The sequence below is a fragment of the Pseudophryne corroboree genome, chromosome 8 (genome assembly GCF_028390025.1).
Source record: "Pseudophryne corroboree isolate aPseCor3 chromosome 8, aPseCor3.hap2, whole genome shotgun sequence".
NCBI lineage: Eukaryota > Metazoa > Chordata > Amphibia > Anura > Myobatrachidae > Pseudophryne > Pseudophryne corroboree.
Window position 1 is genome coordinate 333,168,262 of NC_086451.1, and position 20,452 is coordinate 333,188,713.

Here is a 20,452-nt window from a genome sequence, read left to right on the forward strand (position 1 = left end):
TTCTCTTAGTCCGTAGAGGATGCTGGGGACTCCATAAGGACCATGGGGTATAGACGGGATCCACAGGAGACATGGGCACACTATAAGACTTTGAATGGATGTGAAACAAATACAAGATACAAAAGTATGGCTGCGGAAAACACCTGGCGCCCAGATGAATTTTTCCTTATTTAAATAAATATTAAAAGAATACAACCCTCCAAATGGGAAGAAACGTCCACTCCTGAATTCTCCCAGATCCTCCTCTTAACGAGTATCCTTGTCAGGACAGCATATAGAACAGAGGGGAGAGGGGGGCCACATGTGTAATACAGTTTTAATACAACACACAATGACAGATGAAATACAATGAACACAAAGTGATGGTATCAAACATCCACGTGTGTGAGCCACAGAGGAAATGAATGCAACAATTACCAGAGCGATTGAGAACCCACAAAAAGTTCTCGATCAAGTTCTTAAGCACCAGATTCCGCCCGGGCAGGTGACTGGAAATACCCTGGTCCTTGGATCAGCATGCACCTCCGCTGGACACAGACCACTGGAGTCACAGGAAGCCGACGCGTTTCAACTCCTTTCCGGAAAGTCACCTGCCCGGGCGGAATCTGGTGCTTAAGAACTTGATTGAGAACTTTTTGTGGGTTCTCAATCGCTCTGGTAATTGTTGCATTAATTTCCTCTGTGGCTCACACACGTGGATGTTTGATACCATCACTTTGTGTTCATTGTATTTCATCTGTCATTGTGTGTTGTATTAAAACTGTATTACACATGTGGCCCCCCTCTCCCCTCTGTTCTATATGCTGTCCTGACAAGGATACTCGTTAAGAGGAGGATCTGGGAGAATTCAGGAGTGGACGTTTCTTCCCATTTGGAGGGTTGTATTCTTTTAATATTTATTTAAATAAGGAAAAATTCATCTGGGCGCCAGGTGTTTTCCGCAGCCATACTTTTGTATCTTGTATTTGTTTGCCATTGTGTTTTTGGAGAGACACTCTTTTTGGTTGTGGTAGTCACGAGGCGGCCCTATACATGGTGGCGCAACACGTAAGATAAGTGGACCAACTTTTTAGCATTTGAATGGATGTGAACTGGCTCCTCCCTCTATGCCCCTCCTCCAGACCTCAGTTAGACTTTGTGCCCAGGAGTGACTGGACACACACTAGGGGAGCTCTACAGAGTTTCTCTAAAGACTTTATGTTAGGTTTTTTATTTTCAGGGAGACCTGCTGGCTACAGGCTCCCTGCATCGTGGGAGTGAGGGGAGAGAAGTCAGACCTACTTCTTAGTTCAAGGGCTCTGCTTCTTAGGCTACTGGACACCATTAGCTCCAGAGGGTTCGATCACTTGGTTCGCCTAGCTGCTTGTTCCCGGAGCCGCGCCGTCACCCCCCTCACAAAAGACAGGAGACAGAAGCCGGGTGAGTATGAGAAGAACAGGAGGCGTCAGACGGCAGAAGACTTCAGTAACGGAGGTAAGCACAGCGGTAGCGCTGCGCTCCATGCTCCCACACACCAACGGCACTCACAGGGTGCAGGGCGCTGGGGGGGAGCGCCCTGGGCAGCAGTTACTGAGGTCTCGTTGGGACTGGCAAAAGAGCACAGTCGGGCCCCGGGCACCGCGTACGATACCCCCGCCAGTCCATAGCAGCGGTCGCGCTGCGCGCCAGTGCTCCCACACACCAACGGTTTTACTTGGGTGCAGGGGGGGCGCCCTGAACAGCATTTTGTATATTGTTTTAGGAGGTGTATAGTGTATATACACTATGGCCCTCATTCCGAGTTGATCGGTCGCAAGGCGATTTTAGCAGAGTTACACACGCTAAGCCGCCGCCTACTGGGAGTGAATCTTAGCTTCTTAAAATTGCGACCGATGTATTCGCAATATTACGATTACTAACTACTTAGCAGTTTTAGAGTAGCTCCAGACTTACTCTGCCTGTGCGATCATTTCAGTGCTTGTCGTTCCTGGTTGACGTCACAAACACACCCAGCGTTCGCCCAGGCACTCCCACCGTTTCCCCGGCCACTCCTGCGTTTTTTCCGGAAACGGTAGCGTTTTCAGCCACACGCCCCTGAAACGCCGTGTTTCCGCCCAGTAACACCCATTTCCTGTCAATCACATTACGATCGCCGGAGCGAAGAAAAAGCCGTGAGTAAAAATACTTTCTTCATAGTAAAGTTACTTGGCGCAGTCGCAGTGCGAACATTGCGCATGCGTACTAAGCGGATTTTCACTGCGATGCGATGAAAAATACCGAGCGAACAACTCGGAATGAGGGCCCATATACGGCCCCCTGCCTGCTTATAGAAGGATAATATAACGGGGCTGAAGTGCACACACAGTGTTCAGCGCCATTTTCTCACTGTCCCCGCCAAAATATGTGTACAAACAAGGGGGGGCACATACTTTTAGTGTTATGTTGAGGGATATATAACACTATTTGCTTTTAGAAATGGGCATGAAATCATTGTTGTGTATAGTCTCTGTGTGCTCCCTGTCAGATATACCCTCTATAGTTCACTTGTGTCGACATATGTGAGTGTTCTGTCACAAACACCTATGGAGTTCGCTGTCGGCATCGCCGACGCCTGTTTCGTACTTGATACAGTAGATGATGAGTCAACAGGTCGGTAGTGGTATGCTTGTTAAAAGTAAACACTGTATGGGAGACACAGTAGTATGTGGGTGACCCTGTCGGCATCAACTGTTATTACCGGGTGTAAATTGACATGCTGTAACTAACTTTTACCTGTATATATATTTATATGCCTGTAGCTCGAGCACAGACATGCTAATATTTGTGGTGGAGTGATATTAAAATTATATATGTATACTTCCCTCGGACCCTCGGGGTCGCAAGAATGTTATTTTGCCTGGTTACTACTCCCTGCTGGCGACGAATACTATGTTTTCTGACGACTATAATGTTTCCTGGTAGATCCACAACTGGGGCATTCAGTACATGGTCATACACATTAAGAACACATTAATGTCACTAGGGACCCGAAGCCTCTGGACAATCCGCTTATATGTATGTTATATATATATATATTTAGGATATGTGTGTCTATGTGTATTACAATATGTATATTCATCTTATGATTTATAATGAATGCTGAAGTAAAAGTATTCCTTCTCATGTACTGGTCGCTCTGTTGATAAAGCTCTAGGTCGGCCGTGTCGAGTGGGTCTCCCGTCCTCTCAAGGAGTCCCAATGTTTATTCTTTTCCCGTGGCAGATAGAATACTGTGAAAGTCAACTCCTGGTCGACACGGGTCCTGTCACAAAGGATCGTATACAGGAAGCTAAGTGATATTTTATTTCTATGCTTTGGGCTTATTTGCATTACATGCACATGAGGGAGTGTTTATACTTGGAAAGACATCCGATAGAATTATCCTAAAGAAATAGGGGATGTTCCTTAGGTTGGTTCTTCTCTATAACATTGCGGCAGGCTGCCGTGCGTATACAGGAGGTGTGTCCGGGGAAATGCTGAGGCTGACTCCGAGAGATACTGGAGTTTCTTCCTGGGACGGTGTACTGCTGTTTGGGGATGCCTCAGTTCAGTCAATCTCGGCGGATACTGCTGGTAAATCTAAGTTTGTGAGTTAAATTCCCTCACAACGGTTGATGACGCATTCTTTTGTGGGATGCAGTTGCTTTAACTGGTTCGATACCGTTCTTTTTTACTTTTCTGTGCAGACAGTGGAAGGTGAAAAGGTAAGTGTTCTGCAGCCTTGTTAGGTTCGCAGAAGCGGATGTCGTTTCTGTTTCTACCACATCCACCACATGCCGCTGAGTTTATTTGGCTGGACCCCACTCCGGTGGGGACTCGTCTACTACTTTTCAGTTAGTCCGGGAATAGACTAGGACCTGTAAGTTAATTATAGAATCCAAAGGGGGACATTCTGGAGTTACAGATGTTTCCCCTCCCTGTTTTTTCTAATAGATTTGGCTGTTTCCCCTCTGGAAGGGGAGGTAGTACGCGACGCCATACCAGAGGTGCGTCAGGTTCAGGGCATTGTCCTGCTGTCCCTGTTTAAAAAAAAAAAAAAAGAAACTAAGAGGTTTAAATGCGTTGTTTTCCGCATTCAGATTACCTGGCTTGATATCCAGGATTGTATTTGCCATTTCACCGGAGTGATGGCAGTATGATGGTTTTCTTTCAATAGTAAGAGCCATTGTTATTATGTACGGAGACGCTCTCCTGATTAAGGCAAGGTCAAGAAACAAGTGGTGCAATTCGTTGTTTCTCTCTGACTGTTCTTCAACACAGGGAATGGCTGTTGTTCCCAACCACGCAGATGTCGGAGGTGGGTATCAGAGTAGATACTGAACGGTTGAGTTTCTGTGTTTTTCCTGTGGAAAGAGGTCTGAGGATCCAGAGTCGGATCAGATTTGCAGTGACAATCCATCAATATGTTCCGTTAATGAACCGGATGGGTGCGGCCTAAGAGGCCTTTTCGGTGAGCAAGTCAAATGCCAGAGTGGTTTTCAAGGGAGCAGTTGGAAATGTGGTCCGGGTCTCACCTGCACATGCACCGGAATATAATCCTAATGGCCAGGATATCACTCCTGTGGTGTCTGCTCGGTTCTCACCTCCTAGAGGGACGAAGGTGCGGGATCCAGGATTAGATCCTGGTGTCCATGCATGCAGATCTCCGAGGCTCGGGAGCAGTCCTTGCAAGGGAAGTATTTCCAGAGAAAAGGGTCAAGCTGGGATGCTTGTCTGCAATAAGCTTTCTTGAATTAAGAGCTATTTTCAACAAACATATTTCTTCGTGATCTGCCCGTGTTAGTTCTGTTGGACGACTTGACAGCAGTGGCGTAAGTAAGCCTCTAGGGCGGAACAAGGAGCAAAGCGGCAATGGCAGAAGATGCAAAAGTTTGCCGCTGGGTGGAAAGACTGGTCAACGCTATATTAGCGGTCTTCGTTCCGGATATAAACGACAGAGAAATTGATTTCCTCTGCAGACGCGATCTCCATCCAGGAGAAATACAGTCGTCATCGAGAAGTTTTCACAGAAGTGACAAGTCTTTGAGGAGTGCCTCAATTGGACATGTTGGCGTCTCGCCTCAACGAGAGACCTCAGGGATATTGTTCCAGGTCAAGGGACACTCAAGCTATAGCAGTGGACGCCCTCGTGACACCTTGGGTGTTTTCAGGCAGTTTATGTGTCCCCTCTGCTTTCACTCTTTCTGAAGGTGATAAACGTAAGAAGAACAAAGGTTCAGGCGATCCTCATTGTTCCGGTCTAGCCAAGGAGGGCTTGGTATCCAGTTTTTCATGATTTACTCATAGAAGATCCCTGGCCTTTTCCTCTACATGAGGAACTGTTACAGCAAGATCCGGGCGTGTATCAAGACTTACCGCGGCTGCGTTTGACGGCGTGGCGGTTGAATGCCATATCCTAGCCCAAAAGGGTATTCCCAGTGAAGTAGTTTCCACACTTCTTCAGGCTAGAAAGGAAGTAACGGCAAAGCCTTACCACCGTAATTGGCGTAAATATGTGTCTTGGTGTGAATCCAAGAAGGCTCCTACGGGAGACTTTCAGCTGGGTCGTTCTTCTCCATTCTTTGCAAACAGGTGTGGATGCAGACCTAAAGTTAGGCTCCATTTCAGTGCAGTTTTGGCCTAATAAATTTTCTTTACAAAAAAAAAAAAAAAATGTGGCCACCTTTCCGGAAGTTCAGACTTTCATGGAAGGAGTACTGCACATCCAACCTCCATTTGTGCCCCCATTGGCACCGTGGGACCTTGACATGGTGTTGCGTTTTCTTGTGTCACACTGATTGGAACCTTTAGGAAAGGTTGTGTTAAAATTTCTCTCTTGAAGAGTGGTCATGCTATTGGCTTTGGCGTCCGCAAGGCGGGTGTCGGAAGTAGCTGCTTTGTCTCACAAGAGCTCCTGTTTCATCTTCCATGTGGATAGAGCGGAATTGAGAACTCGGATAATAGTTCTGCCAAAAGTGGTTTCTGTGTTTCGCAGAAACCAGCCTATTTTGATGCCTGTGGTTACTTAAGCATTGGCTGATTCAAAGTCTCTCGATGTAGTCAGGGCTTTTATTATTTATGTTGCCAATTTGGCTCAGATTAGGGAAACAGAGGCTCTGTTTGTCCGGTATGCTCCCAGCATGATTGGGGCGCCTGCGTCTCTGCAGTCTGTTACACGCTGGATCTGTGATACGATTCGGCGTGCTCGTTCTACGGCTGGATTGCCGTTACCGAAGTTGGTGGAGACCCATTCTACTAGGAAGATGGGCTCTTCCTGGGCGGATGCCCGAGGAGTCTTGGCGATTCAACTTTGCCGAGCGGCTACTTGGTCGGGTTCAAACACTTTTGCTAAGCTCTACAAGTTTGATACCCTGGCTGATGGGGACCTCATGTTTGCTCAATCGGTGCTGCAGAGTCGTCCGCACTCTCCCGCCCGGTCTGGAGCTTTGGTATAAACCCCATGGTCCTTATGGAGTCCCCAGCATCCTCTAGGACGTATGAGAAAATAGGATTTTAATACCTACCGGTAAATCCTTTTCTCTTGTCCGTAGAGGATGCTGGGCGCCCGTCCCAGTGCGTACTGTGTCTGCAGTTATTGGTTCTGGTTACACTCTTGTGGTGTTTCTTTTCAGTCAGGCTGTTGCTGACGTTGTTCATGCCATGGCATGCGGTATCTTATTATTGGTTGGGTTGACACACAGGTTGTGTTACATATTTATCAGCATGTGGCTGTGTATTTTTTCATGCCGTTGGCTGGTGTTCTATTGAATGCCACGTTCTGCGGCGTGTTCGTGGTGTGAGCTGGTATGACACTCACCGTGTTTAAACAATAAATTCTTTCCTCGAAATGTCCGTCTCCCTGGGCACAGTTTTCTAACTGAGGTCTGGAGGAGGGGCATAGAGGGAGGAGTCAGTTCACACCCATTCAAAGTCTTATAGTGTGCCCATGTCTCCTGCGGATCCCGTCTATACCCCATGGTCCTTATGGAGTCCCCAGCATCCTCTACGGACTAAGAGAAAAGGATTTACCGGTAGGTATTAAAATCCTATTTTTCACAAGATATACTTTAATACGTATATTTCTCTGTGATTTTAGTCACTATATCTCTCCTGTATCTCTGCTTGTGCTGACTACACTGCGCAGGGGTTTGGGCAAGAGGTATTGTGCTGCTGACATCTGTACTGTGTTACCTGATACTGCAAGTTTTATCATGTCTGCTTCTGAAGGTAACGGTTCTGGGGCTGACCACACTGCCGGTGTTGCTGACGCCACAGATCACTATGAGGAGATTACAGTAGCTGTGGGCTCTGGTTCTGGGGGCTCCTTGCCCCCCAGTGGGACTTTGGCAATGGGAGTACATAATGACCCACCATGGGCTACTTTCTCCACGCTTCTACATACGCTAGTTACTAAACTAACACCCCCTATGGGACCTCCTATGCCGGTGCAACCGTATGTGGTCCCCGCAGCTAACCCGCCGTGGGCTGATAATTTATCTGCTCAATTGAAGAAGTTGAACCAGTCCTTGACTAATAAAAAGTCTGACTCTCGCTCGCCTAAGACCAAGGGGTCCTCTAAGCGAGCTCTTATCTCCTCACAATCCACTGCTGTCACTGACACCTCGTCTGATGAAGATGGCGCTTACACTGACCCCACAGATTCTGACACAGATACTGCTGATGGGGAGGGTAGTTCACATGTGGATGTTCCTGATCTTTTGGAGGCTATTAAGTTAATTTTACAGATTACGGATGATCCCGAGCCATCCGACCCTCCTAAGAAACCAGATAGGTTCAAGCGTCAGAAGGTGGTTAAACATGTTTTACCTCACTCTGACCACCTAGTGGATATACGTCAGGAACCCTGGGGAAACCCGGGTAAGAAGTTTGTACCTCAAAAGAAGATGCTGGCCCGCTATCCCCTCGCGCCAGAGCTGTCTAAAAATTGGGAAACACCTCCTCCAGTGGACTCACATGTGGCTAGGATGGTGGTTTCCTCAGCTCTACCTGTGACTACCGTCACGTCTCTAAAAGAGCCTACGGATAAACGTGTGGAGGGTTGTCTGAAAGTGATTTACACCCTCACGGGTGCTGCACAAAGGCCCACTATTGCAGCAACATGGGCTGCAGAGGCTATTGAAGCATGGGCCCTAGAGTTAGAAGCTGAAATATCTTCTGACCATGCTAGACAATGCTTGTCATGTATTGTCACAGCTTCTCACTATATTAAAGAGGTGGCTTCTGATGCCGGTATCCTGGCAGCCAAGGCCTCTACTACATCAGTCCTGGCTCGCCGGATATTGTGGCTTAGATCCTGGTCTGTGGATCTGGACTCTAGAAAAACCCTGGAGGTGCTCCCTTTCAAGGGAGATATTCTGTTTGGGGAGGACTTAAATAAGATTGTAACTGACTTGGCTACTGCCAAAACTGCCTGTCTGCCAAGTACCGCTCCTTCTGTGTCGAAGGCTAAAGGTATTTCCTTTCGCCCCTTTCGTTCTTCAGGTAAAGCAAAAGGTCAGGCGTACAACAAGCAGGCCCGCACTTCCAAACCTGGTAAGCCGAAGCCCAAAAGAGCCTGGGCTGCCCGTCAGCCAGCTTCCAAGACCGATAAGCCTGCCGCATGACTGGGCGGGCCTCCCCCTGGGGGATCCCAGGGTGGGGGGCCGGCTTCTAGGGTATACCCAGGAATGGTTGAAGACCACTTCAGATGCCTGGGTACGGGAAGTCGTCACTCGAGGTTACGCCATAGCCTTCAAAAACCGACCCCCTCATCGATTTTGCCGGACAGACGTCCCGTTGGACCAGACAAAGGCAAACACTCTACATTCGGTGGTACAAATCCTCCTGGATACAGGAGTCGTAGTACAGGTGCCTCTTGCTTAGAGGGGCCGGGGGTACTATTCTCCGCTGTTTCTGGTCCCGAAACCGAATGGGTCCTCCCGGCCCATTCTCAACCTCAAGGCATTGAACAGTTTTGTGAAAGTTTCCAAGTTCCGTATGGAAACCCTTCGCTCTATAGTTCTGGCCTTGGAACCTGGGGACTACATGGTCTCCCTGAACATACAGGATGCTTACCTGCATATTCCTATAGCAGTGTCACATCAGCAATACCTTAGGTTTGCGATTGGCAACCTCCATTACCAGTTTTGGGCGTTACCTTTTGGTTTAACTACGGCATCGTGAGTCTTCACCAAAGTTATGGCGGTGATGACGGTGATACTCTGCAGTCAAGGGGTCAGGATACTGCCGTATGTGGACGACTTGTTAATCCTGGCAAATTCCTCAGAACTTCTCCTACGTCATCTGGATGTGACTGTCCAGTTTCTACAAGCCCACGGGTGGCTCATCAACTGGAAGAAATCCTCCCTGGTCCCTGCCCAGAGCATGGTGCACCTGGGAGCGCTATTGGACACTCACAACCAGCGGTTGTTCTTGTCTCAGGAGAAAGTCCTGAAGCTTCAGGACAGGATTCGTTGCTTCCTTTCTCGTCCGCAAGTGTCGATACATTCGGCAATGCAGGTGCTGGGCCTCATGGTATCAGCATTCGACATGGTGGAGTATGCTCAATTCCATTCTCGCCTCCTCCAGAGGCTGATTCTAGCCAAGTGGGACGGCCTGCCTCACCGGATCAGGTCTCACATGATCTCATCGACTCCGGAGGTCCATCTGTTGCTGCACTGGTGGCTCCAGGACCAACGATTGTGCAAGGGCCGTCCCTTCTGGATATCCGACTGGGTCCTGTTGACGACAGATGCCAGTCTAAGAGATTGGGGAGCGGTGCTGGAGCAACACTCCCTTCAGGGTCGGTGGACCAATTTCTCCTCTCGATCAACATACTGGAATTGCAGGCGGTCTTCAATGTGTTGAACCTGGCCCAGCATTTAATTCAGAACCGTCCTGTTCAAGTACAGTCGGACAACGCCACCACAGTGGCTTACATAAATCGTCAAGGTGGCACTCTAAGCCGTTTGGCAATGAAGGAAGTCTCACGGATTCTACATTGGGCGGAACACCATCTACCGGCCATATCGGCAATATTCATTCCGGGAGTCCTGAATTGGGAAGCGGACTTTCTCAGTCGTCAGGACGTACACGCCGAAGAGTGGGGCCTCCATCCAGAAGTGCTTCAACTTCTAGTGGAAAAGTGGGGCCTTCCTGATGGCGTCTCGACACAATCACAAGGTTCCGGTCTTCGGAGCAAGGACGAGGGATCCTCAAGCAGCATTCGTGGATGCGCTGGCAGTGCCGTGGAGGTTTCGACTGCCGTACGTGTTCCCTCCGATGTCACTCCTGCCCAGGGTAATTTGTAAGTTCAAGCAAGAAAGAGGAATTCTGCTTCTCACAGCTCCAGCGACGGCACTGGTTCTCAGACCTGCAGGGCCTATCGTCAGAGCGTCCAATTCTACTTCCACAACGCCCAGACCTCCTCGTTTAGGGCCCCTGTGTCTACCAGGACCTAGCCTGGCTGTCTTTGACGGCGTGGCTCTTGAAGCTTCCGTCTTAAGGGCTAAAGGGTTTTCTGAGGCGGTCATTCAAACTATGTTGCGGGCCCGGAAACCGGCTTCGGCTCGGATTTACTATAGGGTCTGGCATTCTTACTTTGTTTGGTGCGCATCTAACGATTATGACGCTTCCAAGTTTAGTATAGCCAAGTTGTTGGCCTTTCTTCAGCAGGGCCTGGACTTAGGCCTGCGTCTGGCCTCCCTCAAGGTTCAAATATCTTCCTTGTCGGTGTGGTTTCAGAGAAAGATTGCGACCTTACCTGATGTGCATACCTTTACTCAGGGTGTGTTGCGTATCCAACCTCCTTATGTCCCGCCTGTGGCTCCTTGGAACTTGTCGGTGGTTTTGGAGGCGTTACAAGAGTCTCCGTTTGAACCTCTTGGTTCAGCTGATCTTAAGTGGCTTTCCCTTAAGGTGGTGTTTCTGCTGGCTATTGCTTCAGCTAGAAGAGTGTCGGATTTGGGTACCTTGTCTTGTAGTTCCCCATATCTGATATTTCACCGTGACCGTGCGGTTCTTAGGTCTCGTCCCGGATATTTACCTAAGGTGGTTTCTTCGTTCCACCATAAACCAGGAGATCGTGGTTCCGGCACATGTTTCTCCTGATCTGTCTCCCAAAGAGCGGTCTTTGGATGTGGTACGGGCGCTCCGTATCTATGTGAAGAGAACTGCTTCTATGAGGAAATCTGATTCTCTCTTTGTGCTGTTTGGATTTCACAAACGGGGCTGGCCTGCTCACAAGCAAACTTTGGCCAGATGATTTAGAATGGTGATTGCACATGCTTATGTGAGGGCTGGTCTATCAGCTCCTGCTCACATTACGGCCCATTCTACTCGGTCTGTTGGACCTTCTTGGGCGGCCCGCCGTGGTGCAACCCTTGAACAATTGTGCAAGGCGGCTACGTGGTCTTCAGTGAACACGTTCATAAGGTTCTATGCCTTCGATACTGCCGCTTCCCAGGATGCTTCCTTTGGACGCCGGGTTCTTGTGCCCGCTACAGTGCGTCCCCTCCCATAAGGAACTGCTTTAGGACATCCCCTATGTCTTTCCTTGTGGAGCCCAGTGTACCCCGCGAGGTACACTGGGCTCCACAAGGCGCCCACCCTGACGCACTTAGCTTCTTTGGGTTGGTATGGCATTAGCCGCTGACACTTCTCCTGTCGTGAGAGTGTGGTGTATGTGGATACTAACCGTTGTCGTCTTTTTTCCTGCTACTGCATTGGGCTGGTTAACTAAAAACTGAGCTCCTGTGCCGGGAGGCGGGGTTATAGAGGAGGCGGCGCTATGCATTCTGGGAACAGTCAAAGCTTTTGAGCCTGTTGGTCCCTCGGATCAAGATCCTACTCTACACCCCCTATGTCTTTCCTTGTGGAGCCCAGTGTACCTCGCAGAAAGAGTTTTAACAAAGGTAAGTTCTTACCATAAAACTCGTTTTCAGTTTGAACACACCCCACCCAAATCTAACACTTTCTGCACATGTTATATCTCCCCCCCCCCCCCCCCCCCCCCTGCAGTGCACATGGGTTTGCCCAACTGCTAACAAATTTGCTGCTGCGATAAACTCTGAATTAGGCCCACAATGCGAACACATAACAAGTAGTGGCTGGATAAAGCAAATAATAAGTACCCAAGTGGATTCTTTGTGTAAAACAAGTGTTTATTGTAGCGTAAAGTGACTTTTAAAACATAGTTTGCATAACTTGTTGTAATTTTACCATTTGCAACCAATTAGAGGCAGTCCTCAGGTGTTGGCATCCACAGGCCAAACCCACTCATTTGTGTACGTTAACAATTTTTCACTGGGCATTTTAGTTGCACCTCACATCTGCATGCCCACTGGCCGTATCTGTATGCCCATTCCAGCCACTTTGTCTAGACAATCACAGGTCTTGCATAAAAAAAGTCACAGATTGCGGTAATTTACACGTGCTCATTAAAAAGAATGCAAGTTACTGCCAAAACAGCAGCAAATTGCGTTTACGTCTAATTCTGAATAAGGCCCACTGTAAACAGATCTATTCGCACCCAGCGTTCGCTTCATTAATTAAAAAATAGCTATGTCGTATTTTCTTATGCTCATTTGAGTAGCAACAGCTCATGTCCTTAATTTTTTTAAAGGATGTTACAGAGGGCTTCAGTGAGTTCTGAGGAAAATGAATCGGAAACCTCTTGCTCTGTTATGTTGGATAATTTGAATCTCTCACCTCAACATAAACCACACAAAGGTATGAGTCCCTTCCTCTCACAGTTATATATTATATTATTATTGTGAAATGTGACCATGTTATTGATGCATATAAACCTACAGGCACATACAAGTGGTTTAACCCTTCATGATCTAAAATGTTTTATACCTGTTAGATCAAATTTTGATTTTCCATTTTGAAAATGGAGTGCACCACTTCTCCATTCAATAAATACAGCACTCACTACCAATGTGTATGATGACTACCCCATTACAGCTAAAGCTGCTACGTCTTCCCATTACAGCTAAAGCTGCTACTCCTTCCCATTACAGCTAAAGCTGCTACGTCTTCCCATTACAGCTAAAGCTGCTACGTCTTCCCATTACAGCTAAAGCTGCCACTCCTTCCCATTACAGCTAAAGCTGCTACGTCTTCCCATTACAGCTAAAGCGGCTACTCCTTCCCATTACAGCTAAAGCTGCTACGTCTTCCCATTACAGCTAAAGCCGCTACTCCTTCCCATTACAGCTAAAGCTGCTACGTCTTCCCATTACAGCTAAAGCGGCTACTCCTTCCCATTACAGCTAAAGCTGCTACGTCTTCCCATTACAGCTAAAGCTGCTACGTCTTCCCATTACAGCTAAAGCTGCTACTCCTTCCCATTACAGCTAAAGCTGCTACGTCTTCCCATTACAGCTAAAGCTGCTACGTCTTCCCATTACAGCTAAAGCTGCTACTCCTTCCCATTACAGCTAAAGCTGCTACGTCTTCCCATTACAGCTAAAGCTGCCACTCCTTCCCATTACAGCTAAAGCTGCTACGTCTTCCCATTACAGCTAAAGCTGCTACTCCTTCCCATTACAGCTAAAGCTGCTACGTCTTCCCATTACAGCTAAAGCTGCTACTCCTTCCCATTACAGCTAAAGCTGCTACGTCTTCCCATTACAGCTAAAGCTGCCACTCCTTCCCATTACAGCTAAAGCTGCTACGTCTTCCCATTACAGCTAAAGCTGCTACTCCTTCCCATTACAGCTAAAGCTGCTACGCCTTCCCATTACAGCTAAAGCTGCTACTCCTTCCCATTACAGCTAAAGCTGCTACGTCTTCCCAGAACACAAGATAATATCCCTTTAAATCCAGCACTGCTAAGTCCTATTTACATATCATGAAAACATGTCAGTTTTGGTAAATATAACCAGATCATGTCTGTACTGTATTTTCCGTAACAAACATGAATGACTTTTGTAAACGCAATAATACAGGTTGGTCAGGAATGTCCCAGTCATTGGACATCTGTGAGGGACTTGACGGATGGTCCAGTCAGCATAGCTCATATGCTTGTTCAGATACAGAGGAGGAGGACACAATCCAGCTGGTGAGTACATTACTCTTTTCTGTAGTGTGTGCAGGGCTGCCCAGAGGGAAGGAGGGGGAGTGGGTACTAATTACCCAGGCCTGGGCTTGCTGCCGCTGACAACCACTTACCTGTCAGCATTCTGTGTATCTCAAGTCTAGCAAACGCTGCATTGTGCTGGACTGCAGTTGGGTCAGGGAAGCTGCCGCCTCCTCCTCTGCCTGTGGGGGGGATCACACTGATCATCCTCCCCCTGGATTTGCCCCTGGTTAAGAGGCTCATGGCATCAAGCTGTATAAGCGGGCAGCACCTTGCTGCATTGAAAATGCAGGGAGGGGGAGAGGAGTGGGAGAGAAAGGAAGGTGGGAGGCAGGGGAGACGAGGAGGTGTTAGTAAGGGAGAAGAGCAGAGAAGGGTGGAAAACTATAGTAAACGATATCAACTACGCTAATGGTGCTTATATAATAGCAGCTCTTATTTCAAATGAATTAATTAAAAGCCTAAAAGATATTCAGAGTGCTTGACAATGTGTATGAGTATGTGTTTACGCAAAACCTGTATGGAAAAAAAGGAGGGTTAGTAAATGTTAACGGCTCTTTTCTGAGTTATTTGGTATCCAATTGAGGAGCAGGTTCCAAAAGTGTCGTTTATTTTAAATGAAACAGTGGGTACTTGACAGTCACTATCTTTATCATAAAAAAGGGTTTGGAGACACACAGTGTTTCAAAACATTATTTGGATTATCACAATAAAGATCCGTCTAATCTTAAATTTATGGGCATACAAAAGCTGAAAATCAATTAGGAGAGGTGATATATCACAAGATCTGAAAAGAAATGAAACAAGATGGATCTATTTTATGGATACACTAAGTCCAAATGGGTTGAATATTGATATAGAACTCAATGCTTTTTTATAATTTTTTACATATTTTTTATAGAGATGAGCGGGTTCGGTTTTACTCGGATTTACCCGAATTTCCTTATTGGCTATCGGACGTGTTTTGGTTAACCAATAAGAAAAATCCAGAAAATAAGACTCTAATTTTTTATTCATTTTTCGTAACTTATTTTATGCTTTTCCATACACTAGTTATAGCATATTTTAATTTGTCATAACATTAGAATTACGCATCACCTAACTTTTTATATATATCAACAAAAAAAGATGGAGGAATGCTCTTAAACAGGAACACAAGGCAGCCGCCATTTTAACCTCAATTTACATTTTTAATTTTTGAATAACGTTTTTTGTATATAAAGGAGATCAGAGTGTCAAAAAATCATCCTTGAGAAAGGGCTTCACGCCTTAAACCTGTTGGAAAACAAGAGCATCCAATATTATTAGCATCAGAGGGGAAACTGTGAACTCCACCAGCCGCCTGGGCTTTGGGGCCGCTGGCACCAGTTTCAGCACAATGGGCTATGGGGCCGCCGGGTGACCCCTTGCACCAGTCTCGGCACACTGGGCTGTGGGGCTGCCGGTTTACCCCTGGCACCAGTCTCGGCACACTGGCCACTAGGATGTGGGGCCGTGGGTTGACCGCTGGCACCAGTTTCGACCTCCGCCTGTTAGACTGGCTGTTTGATACAAAGCACTTGGCACCAGGGTTGGCTCTGCCTTGTAGGCCGCGAGAAGTATAAAATGACAATGAATATAGTGAACTCAGGGTAAACAGCTTAATTTGTTTTCCTGTGAATTTTGCAGATTCTTATTTTGTTTATTGCTAAATATTTGGAAAAAATTTTTTTTTTTCCTGCTGCGGGGTACACTGGACTCCACAAGGAATGGACAGTGGGGGTGCAGAGTAGGATCTTGATCCAAGGCACCAACAGGCTCAAAGCTTTGACTGTTCCCAGAATGCATAGCGCTGCCTCCTATATCACCCTGCCTCCCTGCACAGGAGCTCAGTTTTGTAAGTTGGTGCTGCAGTAGCAGGCACTTAACAGAGGGGCTGCTCCAGGCAGCCCTAAGAAGTGCTTTTTTTCTGAGGAAAAAAGTGAAGACTTCAAGGGCAGCAGCAGTGTTACATTTCAGTGGACATTCACGGCTGCAGCTCCGGCTCTCCCCAGCGGCGCTGTACACTCCCGAGCCCTGGTTGCCGGGTAACTATAGCAGGAGGCTCCGGTTTTCTTCTTGTCAGGCACACGCGAAGGGGGCTCTCCGGGATCGCGTGGCCGCGATTCGGCAGGTGGTAAGTGGGTCCCGCTTGCGGGACCCGGTCTTTATCGCGATCCGGTGCGGTCAGTGGGAGGCGGGCCGCGCACGCTGGCGGTGGACACTGTGGCAGTACAGGCGATCCCACTAGATCACCAGGGCATGGGACAGGTCAGGTTTTCTCTATAAACCATTTTATTAGAGCCCGCAGTACCCGGTGGTTTTGCCAGCAGGGGGATAAGGCTTGGACCTGAAGCCCCTCCCCCAGCCCTAGGGCGCCATTTTCTGCAAATGTTCCCGCCCTGGAGCTGCATATCTGTCTCTCCCTCACTCCCTGGCAGTGTCTGCGGCGCCATTATCCCTCAGCTCACTGTTCCTGGGAATGCTTGGGCAAATCCTCTTATGTAAAGCCGCCTGGTTGTCAGTGCTGTGACTTTACAAGACACTTAAGTATTCTACCTGCCTTTTTTAGTCAGTGTTAGTAAGAAAGAGTGCACTTAGTCAGGGTTTCCTAGTACAATTACCCTGTGATATACATCTAGTTCTTACTGTGTACTGTTATGTCTATTGTTATATAGCTGTGTAAGCTAGTCCAGTGCAGTATTATTGTTAGTAATAACCTCTGCATTGTACAGACTGTGACTATTTGTGTGTGCATTTGATAGCTGAGTGGTGTCCATTTCGTGTCTTTCACTCAACCTGCTATCCCTATATTCTATAACCTGAGGGGGCTTGGTGCGTCAGGTTTTATCTAATATAGGATTTTTCACAAAGTTATACTGTATTACGTATTTCTCTCTGTGATTTAGTCACCATATCTCTCCTTTATCTCTGCTGGTGCTGACTACACTGCGCAGGGGTTTGGGCTACAGGTATTGTGCTGCTGACAAATTGTACTGTGTTACCTGATATTGCAAGTTATATCATGTCTGCTTATAAGGGTAACGGTTCTGGGGCTGAACACACTGCCAGTGTTGCTGAAGCCGCAGATACCTATGAGGAGAATATAGCAGCTTTGGGCTCTGGTTCTGGGGACTCCTTGCCCCCCAGTGGGACGGTGGCAACGGGGGCAAATAATGACCCGCTGTGGGCCGCTTTTTCCACGCTTCTGCATACGCTAGTTCATAAACTAACACCCCCTATGGGACCCCCAATGCCGGTGCAACCGTTTGTGGTCCCTGCAGCTAACCCGCCGTGGGCGGACGATTTATCTGCTCAAATAAAGAAGTTGAACCAGTCCCTGATTACTAAAAAGTGACCGTCGCTCGCCTACGTCCAAGGGGTCCTCTAAGCGAGCGCTTGTCTCCTCACAATCCACTGCTGTCACTGACACCTCGTCTGATGAAGACGGCACTTACACTGACCCCACAGGTTCTGACTCAGATACGGCTGATGGGGAGGGTGGTTCACATGTGGATGTTCCTGATCTTTTGGAGGCTATTAAGTTAATTTTACAGATTACGGATGATCCCGAGCCATCCGTTCCTCCTAAGAAACCAGATAGGTTCAAGCGTCAGAAGGTGATTAAACAAGTTTTACCTCACTCTGACCACCTAATTGATGTACGTCAGGAACCCTGGGAAAACCCGGGTACGAAGTTTGTGCCTTAAAAGAAGATGCTGGCTCGCTATCCCTTCGCGCCGGAGCTGTCAAAGAATTGGGAAACGCCTCCTCCAGTGGACTCACATGTGGCTAGGATGGTGGTTTCCTCAGCTCTACCAGTCACCACCGTCACGTCTCTAAATGAGCCTACGGATAAACGTGTGGAGGGTTCTCTGAAAGCGATTTACACCCTCACGGTGCTGCACAAAGGCCCACTATTGCAGCTACTTGGGCTGCAGAGGCCATTGAAGCATGGGCCTTGGAGTTAGATGCTGATATCTCCTCTGACCATGCTAGACAATGCTTGTCTTATATTGTCACAGCTTCTCGTTATATTAAAGAGGCGGCTTCTGATGCCGGTATCCTAGCAGCCAAGGCCTCTACTACGTCAGTCCTGGCTCGCCGGATATTGTGTCTGAGATCCTGGTCTGTGGATCTGGACTCTAGAAAAACCCTGGAGGTACTCCCTTTTAAGGGAGATATTCTGTTTGGGGAGGATTTAAATAAGATTGTGGCTGACTTGGCTATTGCCAAAACTGCCTGTCTGCCAAGTACTGCTCCTTCTGTGTCGAAGGCTAAAGGTACTTCCTTTCGCCCCTTTCATCCTTCAGGTAAAGCAAAAGGTCAGGCGTACAACAAGCAGGCCCGCACTTCCAAACCTGGTAAGCCCAAAAGAGCCTGGGCGGCCTTTCAGCCGGCTTACAAGACAGATAAGCCTGCCACATGATGGGGCGGGCCTCCCTCTGGGGGATCCCAGGGTGGGGGGCCGACTTCTAGGGTATACCCAGGAATAGTTGAAGACCACTTCAGATGCCTGGGTACGGGAAGTCGTCACTCGAGGTCACGCCATAGCCTTCAAAAACCGACCCCTCATCGATTTTGCCAGACAGATGTCCCGCTGGACAAGACAAAGGCAAACACTCTACAATCGGTGGTACAGACCCTCCTGGATACAGGAGTCGTAGTACAGGTGCCTCTTGCGCAGAGGGGCCGGGTGTACTATTCTCCGCTGTTTCTAGTCCCGAAACCGAATGGGTCCTCCCGGCCCATTCTCAACCTCAAGGCATTGAACAAGTTTGTGAAGGTTTCCAAGTTCCGGATGGAAACCCTTCGCTCTGTAGTTCTGGCCTTGGAACCTGGGGACTTCATGGTCTCCCTGGATATACAGGATGCTAACCTGCATATTCCTATAGCAGTGTCTCATCAGCAATACCTGAGATTTGCGATTGGCAACTGCCATTACCAGTTTCGGGCGTTACCTTTTGGTTTAACAATGGCTCCGCAAGTATTTACAAAAGTCATGGCGGTAATGACGGTGGTACTCCGCCGTCAAGGGGTCAGTATACTGCCGTATTTGGACGACTTGTTAATCCTGGCAAATTCACCAGAACTTCTCCTGCGTCATCTAGATGTGACGGTCCAGTTTCTGCAGGCTCACGGGTGGCTTCACAACTGGAAGAAATCCTCCCTGATCCCTGCTCAGAGCATGGTGCATCTGGGAGCACTATTGGACACTCACAACCAGCGGTTGTTCCTGTCTCAGGAGAAAGTCCTGAAACTTCAGGACAGGATTCGTTGCTCGTCCGCAAGTGTCGATACATTCGGCGATTTAGGTGCTGGGCCTCATGGTGTCAGCATTCGACATGGTGGAGTATGCTCAATTTCACTCTCGCCCTCTCCAGAGGCTGATTCTAGCCAAATGGGACGGCCTGCCTCAGCGGATCAGGTCTCATCCGGAGGTCCGTCTGTCGCTGCTCTGGTGGATCCGGGACCAACAACTGTGCAGGGGACGTCCGTTCTGGATATCCAACTGGGTCCTGTTGACGACAGATGCCAGTCTAAGAGTTTGGGGCGCGGTGCTGGAGCAACACTCCCTTCAGGGGCGGTGGACCAGGGAGGAGTCCCTCCTCTCGATCGATATTCTGGAGTTGCGGGCGGTCTTCAATGCTTTGAACCTGGCCCAGCATTTAATTCGGAACCGTCCTGTTCAAGTACAGTCGGACAGCGCCACCACAGTAGCTTACATAAATCATCAAGGCGGCATGCCGGCGAGTGGGGCCTCCATCCAGAAGTGTTTCAACTCCTAGTGGAAAGGTGGGGCCTTCCAGACGTAGATCTGATGGCATCTCAACACAATCACAAGGTTTTGGTCTTCGGAGCAAGGACATGGGATCCTCAAGCAGCATTCGTGGATGCGCTGGCAGTACCGTGGAGGTTTCGGCTGCCGTACGTGTTCCCTCTGGTGTCACTCCTGCCCAGGGTGATTCGGAAGTTCAAGCAAGAAAGAGGAATTCTGCTTCTCATGGCTCCAGCGTGGCCCAGACGGCACTGGTTCTCAGACCTGCAAGGCCAATCGTCAAAGCGTCCAATTCTGCTTCCACAATGCCCAGACCTCCTCGTTCAGGGCCCCTGTGTCTAACAGGACCTAGCCCGGCGGTCTTTGATGGCGTGGCTCTTGAAGCTTCCGTCTTAAGGGCTAAAGGGTTTTCTGAGGCGGTCATTCAAACTATGTTGCGGGCCCGGAAACCGGCTTCGGCTCGGATTTACTATAGGGTCTGGCATTCTTACTTTGTTTGGTGCGTATCTAACGATTATGACGTTTCCAAGTTTAGTATAGCCAAGTTGTTGGCTTTTCTGCAGCAGGGCCTGGAC

At 48.4% G+C, this 20,452-nt stretch overlaps 1 protein-coding gene across 5 annotated transcripts in view; it reads left to right on the plus strand.

Annotated features, from left to right (window-relative positions):
• MCF2 (MCF.2 cell line derived transforming sequence) overlaps window positions 1-20,452 on the plus strand; it is a 360,378-nt gene that overhangs the window by 311,176 nt on the left and 28,750 nt on the right. For 4 of the 5 annotated variants that reach the window (XM_063937417.1, XM_063937415.1, XM_063937416.1 and 1 more), the window contains 2 exons: window positions 12,620-12,726; window positions 13,950-14,062. In XM_063937417.1, coding sequence (XP_063793487.1) covers window positions 12,620-12,726; window positions 13,950-14,062 — 220 coding nt within the window. Of the gene's footprint in view, window positions 1-12,619; window positions 12,727-13,949; window positions 14,063-20,452 lie in introns of those variants that run through there. The other variant, XM_063937419.1, reaches the window with a different exon arrangement.